Consider the following 18,636-nt stretch of genomic DNA (forward strand, 5'->3'; position numbering starts at 1 on the left):
TTTAAAGATTTTCTGGGGTTGGTGCAAATAACCTTGAGATGCAGTGTGTGCTATTCGTTCAATGGGCGTTCTGACTTGGTGGCTTGGTGGAAGAGTGATTAGCATGCCCACTTCATAGTTCAGAGTCCTGAGTTCAATTCTGGCTCGCTTCGGCCTTCCTGTGTGGAGTTTGTCTCTGAGGCCGCATGGGCCATTCCAAAAACATGCATGGCAGGTGTATTGGACACTCTATTGTCCTTAAGTGTGATTGGGTGTGTGAGTAGTTGTTTGTCCCAGTGTGCCCTGCCATTGGCTGGTATCCAGTTCAGAGTATCCCCACCTACTGCCTGTAGACAGCTGGGATAGGCACCAGCAAGCCAGCGACCCTAGTGAAGATGAGTGGTTATAGAAAATGGATTCATGGAATTCTAACTTCACGCTCATCAAATTTAAGAATGGCAACAGAAATTCATCACATCTAGCTGCTCCCTGCAAACAGATAATCATGTTTGTGTCCTGAGATGTGGTGACTCAACATGTAGTAGTTCACTGCCAAAAATGCATGTTCCTTTCCAAGTCACAGTAAACTGTTTGTAGAACTGTATGGCTCTTGTCCCCATTGTAGAGATGTGACGTTCACGAAGGAGCCAAGTCTTTTGAACGGCCCTTGACTGGAGTCACAAAGAATGACGAGAGGGGGTCAGAGCCGAGCATCCAATTTTAAATCATCCACACGCGAAGAGCTTTTTGCACCCCTAACTCGATCTCACGCAAGGACTTCAACACCTCTGTTATGCTTCGATGTAGACAGTGTGCCAGTACCAAATTTAAAGACAAGTTTGCTATGTTTATTTCAACAGCAGGACAAAACTTTCTAGCGGCATGCATTTACAAAAATACCAAAACAAAGATAAATCCAGCCATGTGTTCCTCTTTAGACTTGCGCTAAGCTCAAAAATAGGGCCCTCAGTGTCTCCAAGTGGTAACTAGTCATATAGAACATATTTGCCATGCCAAACACATGTTTCACTCCCTGCCACACCATACCTCCAGCAAAATTAGACTGTGACTGGTCTTACAGAGGTCATTTTTAATTAAAATGAGATGAAGATGTATCACGTGGGATTAGTGCTTCAAATTACAAATTCATAACTAACATGCAAGCCCATTGCTTTCAAGCATGACTTCCATAGCATTTATATATTGGACCAACTGCAAATCCCGCCTGATTCTCTTTGCGTGTGTGTGCGAGGGCGTGCGTGTGGGTGTGTGCGTGTGTGTGTGTGTGTGTGTGTGCGTGTGTGTGTGTGTGTGTGTGTGTGTAACCCAAGCACAAGGGCACCAGGCAATAATGAGAACTTAATGCAATTAATTAACTACCGTAATTATTTAATACAATTATTGGATTTGGCTATGGACAAAAAAAAAAAAGATAATTAAAGAATAGAATGAATTATAGTAAGTAATGAATAAAAAGTTGTTATCAATGACACCTATTATTGAAAGTCATGTTTAATAAGTTGATCAATGCATATTTAACAAGAAATGCAGGGTTGTAGCACATCTGGTCGGCTCATGTTTCTCACTCTTGAGAACTTCTGTGCTTCATTCTAGACTCAGACAAGACTATTTGAACAGTTGAAAAACTGTGTATGCTAGGTTCATCAAACTTTCAATTGTTCAAAAAGTGTGACTGTGGGTTACCGTTACCATTTGTGACCAGTGACTAGTCCAGTCTTTCCTAAAGATATAAAGAAAATACATAATATTGTTTTATTGTCCCTCAACTATTTTCAGGTTTCTTTTTCATACATTTACCTTCCTGGTTATTGCATTGACCAGAATTACTATTAGTGTCAGTCGTCACAATGATAGAAGCTGCCCTGCTGAGAAAACTTCACTATATTCGATGTTTACTTTGGTGGGCATACCAAAACCCCTTCAGCGCGTTCTTAGTGAATTGACAGCTGTAAAAATAAAACAATATCAATGTCATTAGTTATGTTTGATGAGAAACATTTAAGATGTAAGGAAGTGTGTTCTTTATAGGCAATGTACAAATAATTTCCAATAATCTATGCCATGCGTGTGCAATGTTCTCTCAGAGAAGAAGATGTTCCAGAACAGTACACACACTCAACAAGAAATGAGTGCTAACTTGAATGACTTTTACCAAAATTGTTTTCTTTATTTTTTCCAAAATCTACTGATGGTGAGGTATAAAACGGTTAATGTAAAGCAAATGTTTATGATTTGCTCTTGATCTTGGTACATGGAACGCAACAAACAAACAAACAAAAAAGAAGTCAAAAAGGCATAATTGATGAGTTACCTCAGAGATAAACGCCTTGGCGGTTGCCGGGCTCATGAAGAGTACAGCTCTGCGTAGCGTGTCCCTGTAGCGGTGCAGCTCCTCTACTCGCATCGTCCTGAACAGGCTGGTGATCATCATGTTGACGTTGGACTCCACCTTTTGGAGGGAGACATCCATGCCCTGATGGGAGGCATGGTCTAAGAATTCCTCAATACCCCGGATATCTGGAGAGAGATGAAAAGATGATCATGACTTGGCAGGCTCCGCCAGAAGTGATTTTCCTTTCAAGCATGGAAATGGGATTCAAATTTCACAGTGAGGCTGTGAGGCAGACATACAGCTCCACCAAAATGGTTCCTAATTCAAAAAGAATATTTAAAAATAACAAGTGATCATAAATGTTAGCCTCAGTCGATCAGGTGAATTTAATCTGAAATTTGGGGTCTTCAGACTAACAAGCCAAGTTCTGTCCCACTTTAACCCTTGTGTGGTATTTTGTTCAACATGGCCCAACAACATAGTTATCACATTACCAGGAGCGTGTCTTCCCTTGGTTAAAATACTATGCGAATGATATGGAAAAAAATGTCTGAAAAATTGTCAAAATACTGTACTGTAGTGTTCAACTCAACATTAGCCACATTCTGGTTAGCATTCACACACTTAGTTATTTGGAACTGATAGAAATGAAACGACCTTGGCTAATGAGACACAATCTTTTAAAGACAGACACAGGTACCACCACCTCACATTACATATTCATACAGTAACAAGTTATGTGTAAGATTATATTCAGATATGTAAGACTGAACTCCAAAATATGTAAGAGTCAGTACAACATGGGGGTTGACAGGCATGAGCATCTTGTATGTTAGCAATAACTTGCGCTACATTCACTTGCTTTTTTCATATTTGTCAAATGAATAATGACTCCAAATTAGCTGTGGATATGAAAGGTAACTATTGCATCACATTTAAGTGTACTTCAAGTCATGGCACTGTCACAGAGTGGTATTCCAGGATCCAAGAGCAAAAGATAATTTATACTCCACTGCGCCTAGTGTTGCTTCGTTTTTTAAATAAATAGCGGAAACCGGTTACTTGCTGGAATCCTGGAATACCACCCCGTGACAGTATCTTCTGACCGAGATTGGATCCAGCACTTCTACAGACCGCCATGAGAATCACCTCGACCGATTAGAAAGAATTATGGACCAGTTGATTGAGCAGGAGATGGCCTGGGCAGCATGGGCCCAGCAGCCACCATCCATCCTGGCTCCGGTGGCACACGGATTGTGGCTGTTATTTGTTCCGGTCCCTGCAGCACACGATGCATAGCAATTTGCCGTCCAAGTCCAGCTGTCGCCAGCTCTTGTCCAGCGTCTAACTGTTCTTGTGCTTTGAGGGTTGGATGCCCTGAATCCTACGCCTCAGCAGTTGAACATACCGAGCGCCGCTGCAGCAGCGCAGGCCTGGCAACCATTCTCGGTTACTGTAGTGGCGGCCCAGATTCAGAGGTCTGGAAGGCTGCAAGGCGGAAGAAGTTCGTTGACCCTACCGGTTTTGTTTTTTTTGTTTTTGTTTTTTTGGGGACGTCCCTTGAGTCAGAGGTACTATCACAAGATGTGCATGTAACTTTGTAAAACTATGTCACCATTTGGAGTGTACATGTCACTAGTTGTTTAGGCGCTTGTCACCATTTGCATCACAACGTGTCATTAAGGATTTTATGTCAGTTAACCTTTATATTCAATGCCATTGAGGAATGCATGTAACAATTTGTCATTAAGCTCTTTATCTTGTTTAGTTTAGTTCTGCAACTGTGGGTAAGCAGCGGTAAGTTGAGTTCCTTTTGTAAGGCCCATGTCAAAAGATAACTAGTAGTCTCCTGGATAGAAATGCGTAGTACGTTTGCGCTAGTCATGCTTAGTTTTTGTAAATAAATAGTGGAAACCTGTTACTTGCTAAAGTTGTTCTTGGATCCTGGAATACCACACCATGACAGGCACAATATGGAGCCACTTTTCAGTAAAACAGCAACAACAAGAAAAAAAACAAAACATTTATTCAGCTCAGTCTCAGTTCTCATGGATAAAAGAAGGGCAGGTACACAAATGCCCACTGTGAAGCATGTGACGTTACCACAATGCGCACCCCTGACCATGTGCTGAACAGCAAAAACAGTTCCTATGGTGAACGAAAAAGTCAAGCAGATTTCTATACAAACCATCGCATTATAGGATTTAGATTCATTTGCTCTACCGATACAAACTTGTATACAAAAAATCTAGGCATTTGAACCTCTGCCAGGCAATGGGAAATGTTGTTCAATTTGCATTCTGTTCTCATGGTATGAGTCATCCCTTGTCATTATTCTGAAATTGTGCTATTAATGCAATCACAACATGGTCCCGCCCTTCAAATTCTGAGACCAATCAATCTAGTTAATTGCATAGCTATGGCACTGGCAATGGGGGCAATGTCATTTGTTTCCATATCGTATACATCATTAGGTTGCCGTTTTACATATGACGCACACAAACCAATATGTAGACACAAACACACACACACACACACACATTTCCTCTGACATTATTAGCAGGGGATATCAACCAAAGTCTCTTAATTAGGATTACCTTGACCTGCGTGTACCTCATTAACTGTTGAAGCGTTCAAGCAGGGAACAAACACTTGTATCCTCATTTTCTAACCACACAAATGACTCCTTGGTTTAGATAATTACTTTTTGTTCCCAAATAAATCAACAATGCTGAACAACATCGTGATCTACATATGGGTGCTGAATTTTGATGGGGATACAGAGAATCCAAATTTGAGGGTCAAAGTATAGCCACTGTCACCATAACTGTAAGAAAAAAAAATAACAGCTAATTTTAGTGGGAAGGCAACGAAAAAACACGCCACAAAAGTAAAAATGTTACGGAGATTAAATATCTCAAGAAAAAAAAAAAAGAAATATATATATATATATATATATATATATATATATATATATATATATATATATATATATATGCCCGCTAAGATGCTGTATTTTGGTCTTAAAGCATGTTTTGTGTGTGTTAGTTTTTGTCATTTAAAAGATATCTGGAATTATAACCTCTTTTTGAGATTTTATTACAAATTACATGTAGCTTCGTCTTAAAATAAGAAATCACATTTCATGAGCGTAGTTAGTTATAAATACAGGTTTTAAGCCATTTTCATTTTTAAGAAATCCAAAACCAGTCATCTCACAATTTCTCACAACATTTTTATTTCCAGTTTTAGTTGTGCACTCTTAATAATTATGGCTTCTAAGAAAAGGAAAAAGGGGAAAAAGCAAAAAATTGATGATGATAAAATAAAATAAACGACATGTAGTTGCAGTAATGACTTCAACAAGGTGCTGGAACTGAAAAAGAAAAAAAAGAAAACTGCTGTATGCGTGCAGCAGCCTTTTATATAATCGCCATCCGGTCATGTTCTGCTGTTGGACATCTTTGTTTCCCTGGGCCTACACTTATGGCTGTCATTCCACCTGCACATCAACAGTCAAAAAAGTGAGCTTCTTAAATTATGCAATTTGCTTCAAAAAGTTAGACTGTTTCCTTAAAAGAAAAAAAAAAAACTCAACCAAGAGAAGTTTTTCCACATTATGAAGTCAATACTGAATGTGGCCAATAAAGAGAATCAACATGTGGCTCACTTGCCAAAGATTTGTACAAGTGTCTATACATGTCACAAGGCAGTGAACTCTGAAATCGCATCCAAACACAGCTTATATACTTCAACGTCGTTAATTAGAACCAAGATCTCACAAGATGAAATCAAAACACTAAACTGAGCCCCACAGCTCATTTCAACCAAGCTCCTGGGCACAAATACGCCAGAAAAGAAAAGTTTCCATTGCACATTATTCTGCACAGTACCAGAAGGAGAGACAAAACAATAAAGTTGAAACAATGTCCAATTCCACTGAGTTTCAGTTCCTTGATCCAAAAAACAATAAATTATTAAGATTCTATTTTATACTTGGCTACTCCTGCTGTGCTTTGACCTGAGCACAAAAAGAGATTTGAGTTTTTCAATAAATAGCAGTGTAGAGGTTCTCCAGAATACACAAATGGATTTAGCAATTTACAGAGATTTTCTGTAGATGTTTTTGATGTTAAGTGAAGTGTATACTGGATGTTTTTTTTAATTATACAACCTCTTCTCTGCCTACAAATTGGGCAAACTGTTCTTATTCCTTTATTTAACTTCTATTCACTCTATCTCATTGAAGTCAAGGAAGGGGTCACCAAAGGGAAGTGAAATAATTTCTAAACAGAGGCTTTACATCTCCAAAGTATTTAGCCCATTGTTCCAAGTCTTCGACAGACTTTTCAATCCATTGTAAAGACAACAAACCCTCACAAGTGCAGAAAGCGCTCGGTCCCGGTTGATATCGACTGCTACGATGCCAAGAGCTATTTACAACACGATTGTAATCACATCAGTATTCAATTTAAGACACTGATGTTGATCTGCTTGAAGTCAGAGTAATTGCAGTAATGTATTGTATACATCTCAATAAAGTATTGTTTACAAATTTTATGATAGTTTCTCTACTGAACAGACACACTTGAAGTTGATGGAATTGCGATGACCAAACTATAGTGTGAGTGAAGATTGCTTTTTTTTTTATCTTCCACAGTCAATATCATATCATATCATATCATATCATGATATGATATTCTTGCTTTGACTTCATCAAACAGTTTTCCAAAAGAACGTGTATGACAAAATTGTCTTCTCTTCCATATTTCATATTTTTAACATAGGTGGCCTTGTTTGAACGGCTCACGCTAATTTATTCAACCAATTTTTGTGTATGATCAGAATAAGTCATCTAAGTTTGTCCCCTTGGTCAGCAGTTGGTCCCAGCTTGCAAAACAACTGGCTTCTACTTTTGTCTGGATTTGAAACCTGTTACCCGAAAGAAAGCCTGTTGCTTTTATTAGGGTGTCAGGGTTGCAACAAGCATTAATTAATGGATTAACACCGTACCATTGAGCTACCGTAAAATGAGCTAATCAAGCCTTTGATCGTTTGTTACCTAATCTTGATGAATATGTCTATGTGGTAGAAAATCATTAAAGGTTTATTTTTCACAATTTTGAAGCCCAAACTCCGCCAATTCTGAAATGACCCATATATAATGCTGTATTCCATATGTGAAATAAAAGGAGAGATTGCAATGAAGGACCAACAAGGAATAAGGGAAAAAAGAAAAACAAAAAAACTCACAACCACTTTGCTGGAGTATGTATTGTAATTAAAGACAAAGACAGCAGACTTTCTGAGAGTAGGTTCCGCTGTTTTGGGTAGCAACAAAGTCTAAATTAGCTGAGCAGTGAAAAATATAGTGTCTTTTGAGAATACAAATCTATGAAGTGAGGTAATTATGGGTACGACCCATTCTTTATGCTGATGGGTGAAGTGAATTGTCTCTTGAGGGACATATTCATCTTAAGACTAATTGGGGCCCCTACTGTATATTGCTAAAGTATGCCGTTCTGCCTTTGAAAACACATAAGGTAATATATTATACATCGCAACTTGAGTTAAGGAACACGAAGTTTATTCGCGCTGGAGAATACTACGTACATTATAAATGAGATTTGCAGCGATAGCCTTATCCACTGGGTATTAACACCGGTCCCATCACTGAGATTACTCCAGCTCATCACCCAAACGGATGTATGATGAAACGAGGAGGACACTCTCTCCGATGCCTAGACTGAATCCTCTACCAAGGGTCCCATGTAATATTTCCTGAGATTAAACGTTCAGCAAGAATAGTCCCAACAGGCGTCTTAGTCACAGAAAGTAATGTATGATACCCAAGTTTAGACTGACTTGGATTTAACATGTATTGGAAATCAGGTTGTTGACACTGTGAGTTTGAAGGTCATGCACAAGAAACCTATTTTTTTGCGTACAGGGGGTATATTTTGTAAAAGCTGGCTACTAAAACAGTGAATTCCTAAGATTTTTTGAACTGTCAATAAACATAAGCAACATTTGACCAGAGGTGATAAGATACATAAAATGTTGAGTAAAATGAAATAAATTGCAATTGTTGTGTTTTGACTGGAACCACAATGAATACATTTCAGTGGATTACAACTGGAAACCAACCAACAATACCAATAATTGTGAGTGAAATACAACACACTATTAAGTGAAAAAAGTGAGGCATGACTGGAACCACAACAAAGTGTACTATATGACTTTGAAGATGTAGCAAAGGTTGAATAAAAATACGTTTGGCTTCATATATGAGTCATTGTTCTCTACAATATTTGAACTGTATTTTTTACTTACTTTTTTAATGAGTATCTTTCTTGAGAGTAACACTGTAAACACTAATTAGGTAAAATAATGTTTTAATAGGCCTTGATACAATCCTGACACAGCCATGTTCCTTGTTGCTTGATCTCATCTGTTATGTGCTGTTCTTCACTCCTTTGTTTCACATCCCTTCCAACCTTTCATTGGTATAGACATTTCAAATCCTCTAAGGATGTGAGCTACTAGCACCTTTTAACACTGCACGTTGAGTTGTTTCAGTGTTTATTTGCTCGCCTTGTTTCCCTCCACTCTGCTCGAACCAATGTGCAATATGCCGCCGGCTCTGTCGCTTCCTCCTCACTGCTTTAAAGACTCCTTACAATCTTCACAATATCTTTTATCCTTTTTTTTTTTTGTTTGTCCTCTAAGCGATGACATGCTGGGAGCCAAATACAAACCACAAAGGAAACGTATTTACTTTCTGTCTATACCATGGTTAGTTCCATACTTGCAAAAATTAATATCGTCTCCATCTTTTAGGCTTGAATGTACTTTTTTTCCAGCATTCATATCCGGACTTCCAATCCCTTTCTATTGTTGTCCTCCCTTACACTGTGCTGTGTATTTGACTGCCAGACCTTGGAGAGACAATCCATTAATAGTTGGGACAAGACCTCTTTATATATTGGGAAACAAAAGTCTTGGTTGCTAAAACATTGTTTTCTCACTTTACATTTTTACGTCCTTTATAAAGTGTCTTTGAGTGTCATGCAAAGCGCTATATAAAACTATATATATATATATATTATATATATATATATATAAACATAAAAATATATAGCTGAATTTGAAAACCAGGGTCAAAAATTATCTGATGCCAACAGTCTCGGATCTGGGCTTTAAATTGGACAGGGATTATCAAATTGGACTGGCAAATAGTGGGATAAGGTAAAGCCCATTCTTTCCCAACAGCGATTCGAAACAATAATCCTATGACTTTGTTACATCTCGCCTAGATTAAGGCTATGCTCTTTATTTTGGAATCAACCAGTATGCCATAAAGCCAACTCCATTTGGTCCAAAATGCTGCTGGAAAAAAAAAAATGCTCCTCGTAACTATTGCTCAGGAGGGGGAGCACTTTACTTAAACACTGGTCCCCCAGTGCATTTAAGAGTTCGTTTCAAGATCTTCTCTTTTTTTTTTTTTTTTTTTTTTCAAATTTGAATACAGTCTCAGCCCTCCTTAACTCATTGAGCTCCTCCACCTCCCACACACCCGTGACTGTTTGGATTAGTCATCTATTAAATGCAAGGCAAGCAGCCTGCTTTCCAACTTCTCTAAAGAAATATTTGTATACTTTGTTTTGTATTAATGTTCTATTTTTCATTTACATTATTTGTATTCTTTTCACATGTATTGTTTTGTTTATTAGCTTAATTGGTGTTAATTGTTTTCACTGTTAGTTATTGCACAAACAATTTTACCCCATGTGCAGCATTTCACGTGCAGCTATGGTTTTTTCAATCAAGTTTTTAACTAGAACTATTCTCTGTATCCAATAAATCTAACAGCAAGTCTGTCTTTTGATTTATATGACGGCAGGCACATCATATCTGCGCCTGTCTTATTGTACCATGAACAGATGGATGCAGTGTGTGAGTTGTTTTTATTCTGTATTTAAGTTAGCCCTACTGCGATGTAATAGTGGGGCAGAGGTATTGCACAACAGACAACATGACACCAAAACCCGATGCCCGCTCAAGTGCTGGCTATTCGTTTGCGATTTAATTGTTCCAAAGGTTGAGGAGTTTTACTTTATTTTAATTGAACTACATAAAGGTTAATTCCTTCTTAAACTTGGCAATGCTTGAATGGTCTTCAGCTTCACTGTAAGAGGGGAAAACGGGTATAACTCACTTTTTGAATAAATTAAATATGCAAAATCATTCAAATGATTTTCAAGTAGTGCAGCCAAACTTTCCTGTAAAACCTTTAGGGAGAGGAAAAAAATCCCCAAAGTCTCTCGCTTTCACAACCTCTAGTTTTCAGGCTGTTAGATTCTATATGAAGCCCACCGAGATTAAGTGCACACTCCAGTTCTCTCCCCTTCTTAAATTGAAACCTTTCTGGTATTTGAAACGCTAGCCACGTTTTCGCTGTCATACACTTGCAGACGTACAACATGTTTTTTGCACCATGGACCTGTTAAAAGAAATGACTGAAAAATGAAGAAAAATACTCATATATGTATTATACAACGTCTGTCATTTTTATAATTTTCTGGATGTCTTCACGACTCCTACTAAATACAAGACAGACAATTTATGTCATAGTGTTTTCCATACTTACATTTGGTTCATAATCCAAGATTGTATAAAATTGAGTGATTATGATTGGCTTTCACAGTTGAGCAGTAACAGTGACTTTGTTTCCTTCACCTTGTACCGTTGTGATTACCCAACTAATGCCTCTCCCGTATCCACATTGTCACCAATTTCTCTTTGTCTACAGACAAACAGCAATCTTCAGTGCACAATCAGCAGATGTGATGCGATACACTTTCATTTCCTTTATGTGCAAAACAGCAAGATTACCGCTTGACATTTTCACTGTTTTCAGAGTTATGGACACAAACGGGGAAGAAACAAATCTCCCTTTGTTGTCGAGCAGCTTGTGACTTTACGACGAGAGAACTGCTCACGGGAAGATTTAGGATGGGATGGATCCAATATAATTCATTAGATGGAGCACAGTGTTGAGTGAACAAGGTATAATGATTTTAATAGTTATGAACCTTAATTCACAAGATACTTGCCATATTGCTGAAAGGACTATCTGTTGGAATATCTGTATATCACACTATGGCAAAAAAGAACTTTTAGAATTTCTGGTCTGGTCTATCATCCAAGCATGAGTGTGTATATAATAGAAAACTGTATTTATTTAATTTTACTTTAAAGCTCAGATTGTTTGATGCAAACACATCTATCCGTTCCTCCATTTTCAGAGTCCATAAAGGCTCTGGATCTCGCGGCACTGTCCTGGTTGACATGTCTCTACAACATCACATAGATATCGGGGACAGTGCCCATTGGTGTGGTGTTCCCCCTTTTTAAGAAGAGGGACCGCAAGGTATTTTCCAACTATAGGGGGATCACACTCCTCAGCCTCTTGTAAGGTCTATTCAGGGGTGCTGGAGCGGAGGCCCTTAGGTGGTCAAACCGCAGATTTCAGGAGGAGCAATGTGGCTTTCGTTCCAGCCCCAAGAAAAAAATGGACAAGCTCTACACCCTTGGCAGGATCCTCATGGGAGTTCGCTCGACCAGTCTACATGTGATTTGTGGACTTGGAGAAGACGTTCGACTGTGTCCCTCTGGGAATTTTGTGGGGGTTGCTTTGGGGGTATGGGGTACCAAACATCCTGATATGAGCTGTTCAGTTGTACCACAATGTTAGAAGTTGGTCTGCATTGCCAGCCATGAGTCAAACTCATTTCTGCGAGGGTTGGACACTGCCAAGGCTTCCTTTTTGTCACTGCTTCTGTTCATTACTTTTATGAACATAATTTCTCGACATAGCCGGAGCGTTGAGGGGGTCCAACTTTGGGCTTTCAGCATTGCATCTCTGCTTCTGCACACTGTGGTGCTCTTGGCTTCATCGGGCCATTATGTCCAACTCTCACTGGAGTGCTTTGAAGCAGGGTATGAAGCAGCTGGAATGGAGATCAGGTCTTCCAAATCTGAGACAATGGTCCTCAGTCGGAAAAAGGGTTGAGTGCGCTCTCCGCGTCTGGGATGTGTTTTTGCTCCAAGCAGAGGAGTTCAAGGGTTAGCGGGATGGCTCGGTGGTAGAGTAGTCGTCTCGCAGCCGAAAGGCCGTGGGTTCGATACCCTGACCAAGTCTAAGTTTCCTTGAGCAAGACACTGAACCCCCAGTTGCTCCTGATGCTGCGTTATCAGTAGGTAATGACTAGTTAGGTACTTAAAGTTCTTTACACCAAGGTGGAAAAGCGCTATATAAGTGAAAGTCCATTTACCATTTCAAGTATCTTGGTCATTTTGTTCACGATCTTGGGCAGGATGTAATGGCAGATCATCGGGTGGATCAGAGCACTGTCTGCTGTGACGTGCGGTTTGTTGTGGTAAGGAAAGAGCTTAGCCCTTATTGCTACAATGGAGAAAATCATTAAGTAATCATGGCCCTCCTTAAAGTCTTACACATTTGTAGATGTCAGCAAAAGGTGTCAAAACTACAATTCTGTCCAAATCAAACAATCGAGCTTTGCAACAAGCAATAAAATGACTTGCTAAATATAGCTTCCTTCATCAACTTCCATATATTTTCTGCCTCCAAAGCAACTATTTTATTTTTTTTCATTGCTTAATATAGATGAAGATATGAGGACCACAGTATGTCATTAGTTTAACTATTTAGTAAATCTTCTGAATATCTTACTAGCCACAGTGTGGATTTGTACATTTTAATTGGCAAAATTATTTCAGGTGAATCCATAAATTCATTTTGGTCTGAGCACAGTTATCATTACCGGGAAAATAGACACACTTTGTGAACTGTGAGGAGCTTATTATTTTCACTGACAGCCAAATTGGAACAATGACGCAAACACTGTTTTATGCATAAACACCACACATCTGTACTTTTACAATTTTACCTTAGACCTCATATGTTACTGGTTTCAGAACAAAAAACAAAATAATTCATCTTATTATCAGTAGCATTTCTGCATTAAGTGGTGATTTACTCATATACCTAAAACGTTTTTGTTTGTTTTAAATGTTTGAGTACAAGGTGATATATTTTGTTGTTAGCCGCCCCTCCAAAAAACCGCAGAGGAACAAGCGACATGGTTGGTAGAAGTAGAAGTGGCGACAGAATACATCTGTTCTCATCGCCTGGGTCGCACCACTAGAGCTGAAAATAAGCACGGTTGCGCCACAGCGCCATTTGAGTGGACACATTTTCGACTGTCTGATCTCAAGAGGACTCTCCTTTTGAAAAGGAGTGGTCTTTTGGGCAGCACAAGTATCATCTTAAAAGGATGATACCAGCCCTATGATGGTACAGCTATCTCCATTTTGCGACTGCTTCTCGTTCTCCGTGGACAACAGGCCCATTAGAGAATAGTGTGATGCTTTGAAAAAAATGTAAGGGGCTGAGTGAACAACATGGCCAAACCCTAGAGGACCTGCTGTGCGGTAAACCAAAAGCAACAGAGGGTATCTCGGCGTGACTGTGTGAATGTGCATTCAGCTTTGTGCTAACTGTAGATCAAGTTTGAATCTTCCCGTTTGAGGTCACATTATGGGTTAAACGCTTGGAAAGTTTTCACAGAGGAGTCATGTGTTTGTTCAACTCCCGACTGAGGTTTGTTAGAGGTCTTTTGTGTGAGCCTGGCAATATTTGAGGGGTGCATTTTTTATTTAGGCCTCACGAGTTCTCAAGAAAATAAAGACTTTGTGTAGGAATGTTCAGTTAAACACTGCAAATAGTGTTTGGTTCAGTAGTAATATTGTTCTAGTCCAAACCGGCATTTGTTTGGTACTGTGTGTAAATCAAATAGTTTATGAGGTCACATTTTGTGTTTATTACTTGTGTTGACCAGACAGTAGAGTTCAGTGGCTGCTTGTTCTTGTCCAATAGTATGATGGAACCCGTCCGGACCATGATTCACTTGTCGTTTTCTCGACATTGGATAATATCTGGAGGGGAAAGCTGCCAGTCCCAAGTAAACATTTTTGTTAAGCAATTTTGTTTGAGAATACTTGTAAATATGTTTTAGCACGTTTGAAAGTACCTTTAAGAATATCTGAAATCACATTCCGATGTACGAACATACCAGAGTATGCGTTCAAATCTACTTGAATGTTCAAACATACTTGTAAACTAAATGCTAAAAACATTTTGTACATGCAAAAGTAAACTAAACAATACAATTTCTTTTCAGCATTTGGCCCACATGATACCAAAAAGTGTTTTATTTACAATTCAGTATTTTTGCTTTTTTTATTTTTATTTTTTTTTCTTTTGGCATATTTTCAAAATGATACCATTTTAGTATTTAGCCTACAAATATATTTGTACGGTATGGATTTTCATATTGGCATTGTTTGTTTTTTCTCCCAATGGATGCCAATTGTACATGGAATTTAGCTATTTTGGGGACGGCCTAGTCACTATCATCTGTAACTAATACATATTATTGAGTTGCAATATCATCAAGACCAATAGATGGTAGACATGGCTTACTTATTCTTGCACCTGGACTTGAATTGCTTGTATGCTGCAACTTAAGTTGCCCTGGTGCCTGTCTCAGCAGTCTTTGGGCTGTAGGCGGGGGACACCCTGGACTGCCAGCCAATCGCAAGGCACACAGTGACAGACAACCATTCGCGCACCCAATCACAATTTAGGGTGTGTGTGTATGTATATATATATATATATATATATATATATATATATATATATATATATATATATATATATATATATATATATATATATATATATATATATATATATATAAATATATATATTTCAAATTTGGTGAGTTGGTTTTGTGACATACTGTGCAAATGTTGCTGCAATGAATACTGGTGTGCATCTCACCACTTAGGTTTTCAACCACTGTTCTATATCGAGTTCAGTTTGGGCATTCTCTGTCCGTACCATGGCTGACTATGAAACAAATTTTGACTGTGTGTTCTTTGCAGTGTCTTGTTTTAGTATCTTCTTCTTTAGTATGCTGCATTAGAGTTTAACGATGAATGGACACAGGTTTTAGTGTTAACAATTTCATGCTTTTTCCAGGTAAAACCCTTGTTGCATTCGTAAATAAGGTTGCAGCAAAATATCGCAAATAATTTGAATAAGCCACGTGGACTCTTGTGTTCATTTGAGGCATGTTAGTTTAACCTCTGGTTTTAGCATTGAGGAAACAAAAATCATCAAATGTACATGAGAGTCACTGTTCAGGGATTTGTGCTTTTAGCCTGTTGTGATAAAGATTTATTAGCAAGGACGTGAAGAAGGCTTCCCACGCACACCAACTCCCGAATGAGAAAGTTCCTGACTACCCACTTTACATGGGTGATTTAACAATGGGGAGGGCTGTTACACTGATCTGTGGGATAGGTGTTGCTGCTCCTCAGCCCCCACAAGAGCTGCATTAGTCACCATTCAATATAAATCCAATAAATATACTGCTTGCTGCAGTTCACTTATTAGAAGATGCTTCCCTCTGAAATATTTAGTACGAAGATAACTTGCTTTAATGCAGCCGGCGATTGAGTTGCAGACGCTGAAATGATTTTCAAAACAATCCCACCGCTGTTCTCATTGGAGATCAATGATGACTACGCATTACTTGTTTTTTCTATCGAGTACAGTGAGCAAAATGGAGGCTCATTAAGGCCATGAGAAGTAATTCAACCCTGAACCACCGAAGGCAGAAACGTATCACGCGTCTCTTTATGGGGCTTGGGCTCGTCCGACTGCGGCGTCCACGACTGATGAATGTCGTCGCAGCTGGTGTTTCCCCACCGGCGAGAGGAGGCAAACTACTTGCTTTGACACCACTCATTAAGGCTGTGTTTGAAAGAGAAACATATTTTTGAGGTTTGGCCCATTAGGAGCAATGCATCAGCTGACTCGCCTGTATGCCTCACAGCTAAATTACCTCCATTCTCAAAGTGCAAGAATGCAGATGGAAGGAAAATGAAGGAAAGATAGTCCAGAATAGTCGTCAGTCGGCATTGACAGAGGTAATCATGTGGACAAACAGTATATATTCCACCCACCGTGGCTCATCATGTTGCAAGCTTATCACATATTTATACTTTATCATATAGGTTAGCTTCATGCCTATGTCTGTTTGGTGTAGCCCAGGTGTTAGCAACAAAATATATTTACGATCACTTACCCCTGATTTCCACTCATATCACATGGCATTTTATTTTAATTGGATGTTTACAATTTGTTTATTATGGTGGATCCTGGTTGGTATTGGTAGATGGTAAGACAAACAATGTGCCAATAACTAACTGCAGATCTTTCGATGTAAATGTTATATAGTATCCTATTAATTTCAGCAAAAGCACTTGTGTTGCCTACTTTATTACTCGCTTGATTGTGGAATGTAATCTGCTGTGGAAGTGCACGGAATAAGAATTTCATTGTGTAGTATTATTATGCATATGACAGTGAAACTCTTGAATCTTGACTAATAGAAAGGGCTTTAGTTTCACTTTAATTTGCAAGAATGGCCCTTTTGGCAATATGTTCTGCATCCGTGTATAAAATAAAGCTAGGCAGAGTAATGGAAAAGTTGTTAGCAGGTCCGTTTACCAGTTCTGAGATTCTCTTTTGAATCTGCACCACGGCAGGGGTCGAGGTAATTTACAATCCAGCATAACCTTAGCTTTACTTTGACATTTCAACAGCATCAGTGGAGCTTGATTTGAAAAAAAAAATGTACGGGCAAAAAAACAAACTCATTTCCTCTGTGACACAAGTGCCTCCATCTGCAATGCATTATCCTGACAAAGATGCACTTATTTATAAAGAATCCCATGTCATTTACTGGAGAGAAAGAGAGAATGTGTGAGAGAGCAGACAGATGAGGTAGAGGTAGCGAGGACAGCGATATTGAATTAGCCACATATCCATTAGCTCTCTAATGTCCTGCAATGCTGAGGCACAACTTGCACCTTTGACTAAGTTTAATTCAAAATTCCATCCATTTCAATTACAGATATCGACTTCTGTCTCAATTTGTTCATATCAGTGATTGAAAACACCTACAAATTTGAGCTAAGAAAAAGGCCTTATCATTAATGAGGATGGTTGTTATCTCTTCAAGCTTTCACTTCCATTGCCTGTGTTTGTTTTTTAAAAGAGATTGAGCCCGAGTTGTCATTTTGCCTCAAAATGGAGTAAACTTGAATCAGGAAATTTGCTTTTTTTTTTCTTCAACCCACGATGGCAGAAGGAGGACAAAGGGTGTCCGTCCCAACAGGGAAAAGTTTTCGGCTCTTATTTTCATAAAGGTAACTATGAATGTTATTCATGGCTCCCAGCTTCTGAGAAATGCTGCAAATGATATTGCTGGCAAAGGCTGCTGTTTTTGTCTGATCGGTTTGGTGTTTGGACCCATCCTGGGTTTGTCAACTTGAATTGTTTCATCAAAGCAGAAATGAAAACCAAATATTAGTTGGGCAGTTAAATGTGACGGTATTTTCAAAAACATTCGGGGACACCGGTTGAATGCTCATTCTTGGCATTCCAGCATCTAAAATGGCAGAAAAACTACGAGAAAAAACCACTTTCAGCATTGGCTTACATGCATAAAAAAAAAAAAAAAAAACAACAACATGCTGATGGACCTTAAACGTACAGATACATTGAAGTATTCTTGAGGAAAAAGAGAAGAGTTAAGATTTTTTTTAATTTTATTTTGGGTGAGTCCACAAATCTTAGTTGTATTTTTGTCATATCTATTAATTATCAAGCCAATGGTAACAAAATTAATTGTCAAAAATACTGAAACTAATTTATGTTAAAGGTTATGGATTTTGAATGTTCCTTGATTACCCTGTGTTAAGAGTGAAGGAATGTAGACATGTTGATTCTCACGCCCTGATGTCAATTTTTGTTTGAGGCCTATTCATTTAGACTGAGAGTCCCAAGTTAAATTATAGCTTCCTCTGGCCTTCCTGTATTGGGTTTGCATTTTCTCCCCGAGCCCGTGTTCTCTTTGGGCACACTGGCTTTCTCTCCCACTCCTAAAACACGCATGGCAGGTGTATTGGACACTCTAAATTGTCCTTAACTGTGATTGGTTGCATGAATGGTTGTCCGTCCCCATGTGCACTGTGATTGGCTGACAAACAGTCAAGGGGATCACCGTCTATTGCTTGAAGAAAGCTGGAATAGTCACCAGCAAGCCAGTGACTCTAGTGAGGACAAGCAAAATTAAATGGATGGC

At 38.8% G+C, this 18,636-nt stretch overlaps 1 protein-coding gene across 7 annotated transcripts in view; it reads right to left on the reverse strand.

Moving 5' to 3' along the window:
- Positions 1–18,636, reverse strand: part of grid2 (glutamate receptor, ionotropic, delta 2) — a 461,289-nt gene that overhangs the window by 177,762 nt on the left and 264,891 nt on the right. For 4 of the 7 annotated variants that reach the window (XR_015865772.1, XR_015865770.1, XR_015865771.1 and 1 more), the window contains exon 4: positions 2,312–2,517. Coding sequence is in view for 4 of the 7 variants with exons in the window: in XM_088415956.1 (XP_088272082.1) it covers positions 2,312–2,517 (206 nt within the window). In the remaining 3 variants the exon portion in view is untranslated. Of the gene's footprint in view, positions 1–2,311; positions 2,518–3,481; positions 3,839–18,636 lie in introns of those variants that run through there. The other 3 variants (XM_088415992.1, XM_088415968.1, XM_088415982.1) reach the window with 3 other exon arrangements.

The sequence above is a fragment of the Hippichthys cyanospilos genome, chromosome 1, assembly GCF_059441005.1.
Source record: "Hippichthys cyanospilos isolate Australia breed blue-spotted pipefish chromosome 1, RoL_Hcya_1.0, whole genome shotgun sequence".
NCBI lineage: Eukaryota > Metazoa > Chordata > Actinopteri > Syngnathiformes > Syngnathidae > Hippichthys > Hippichthys cyanospilos.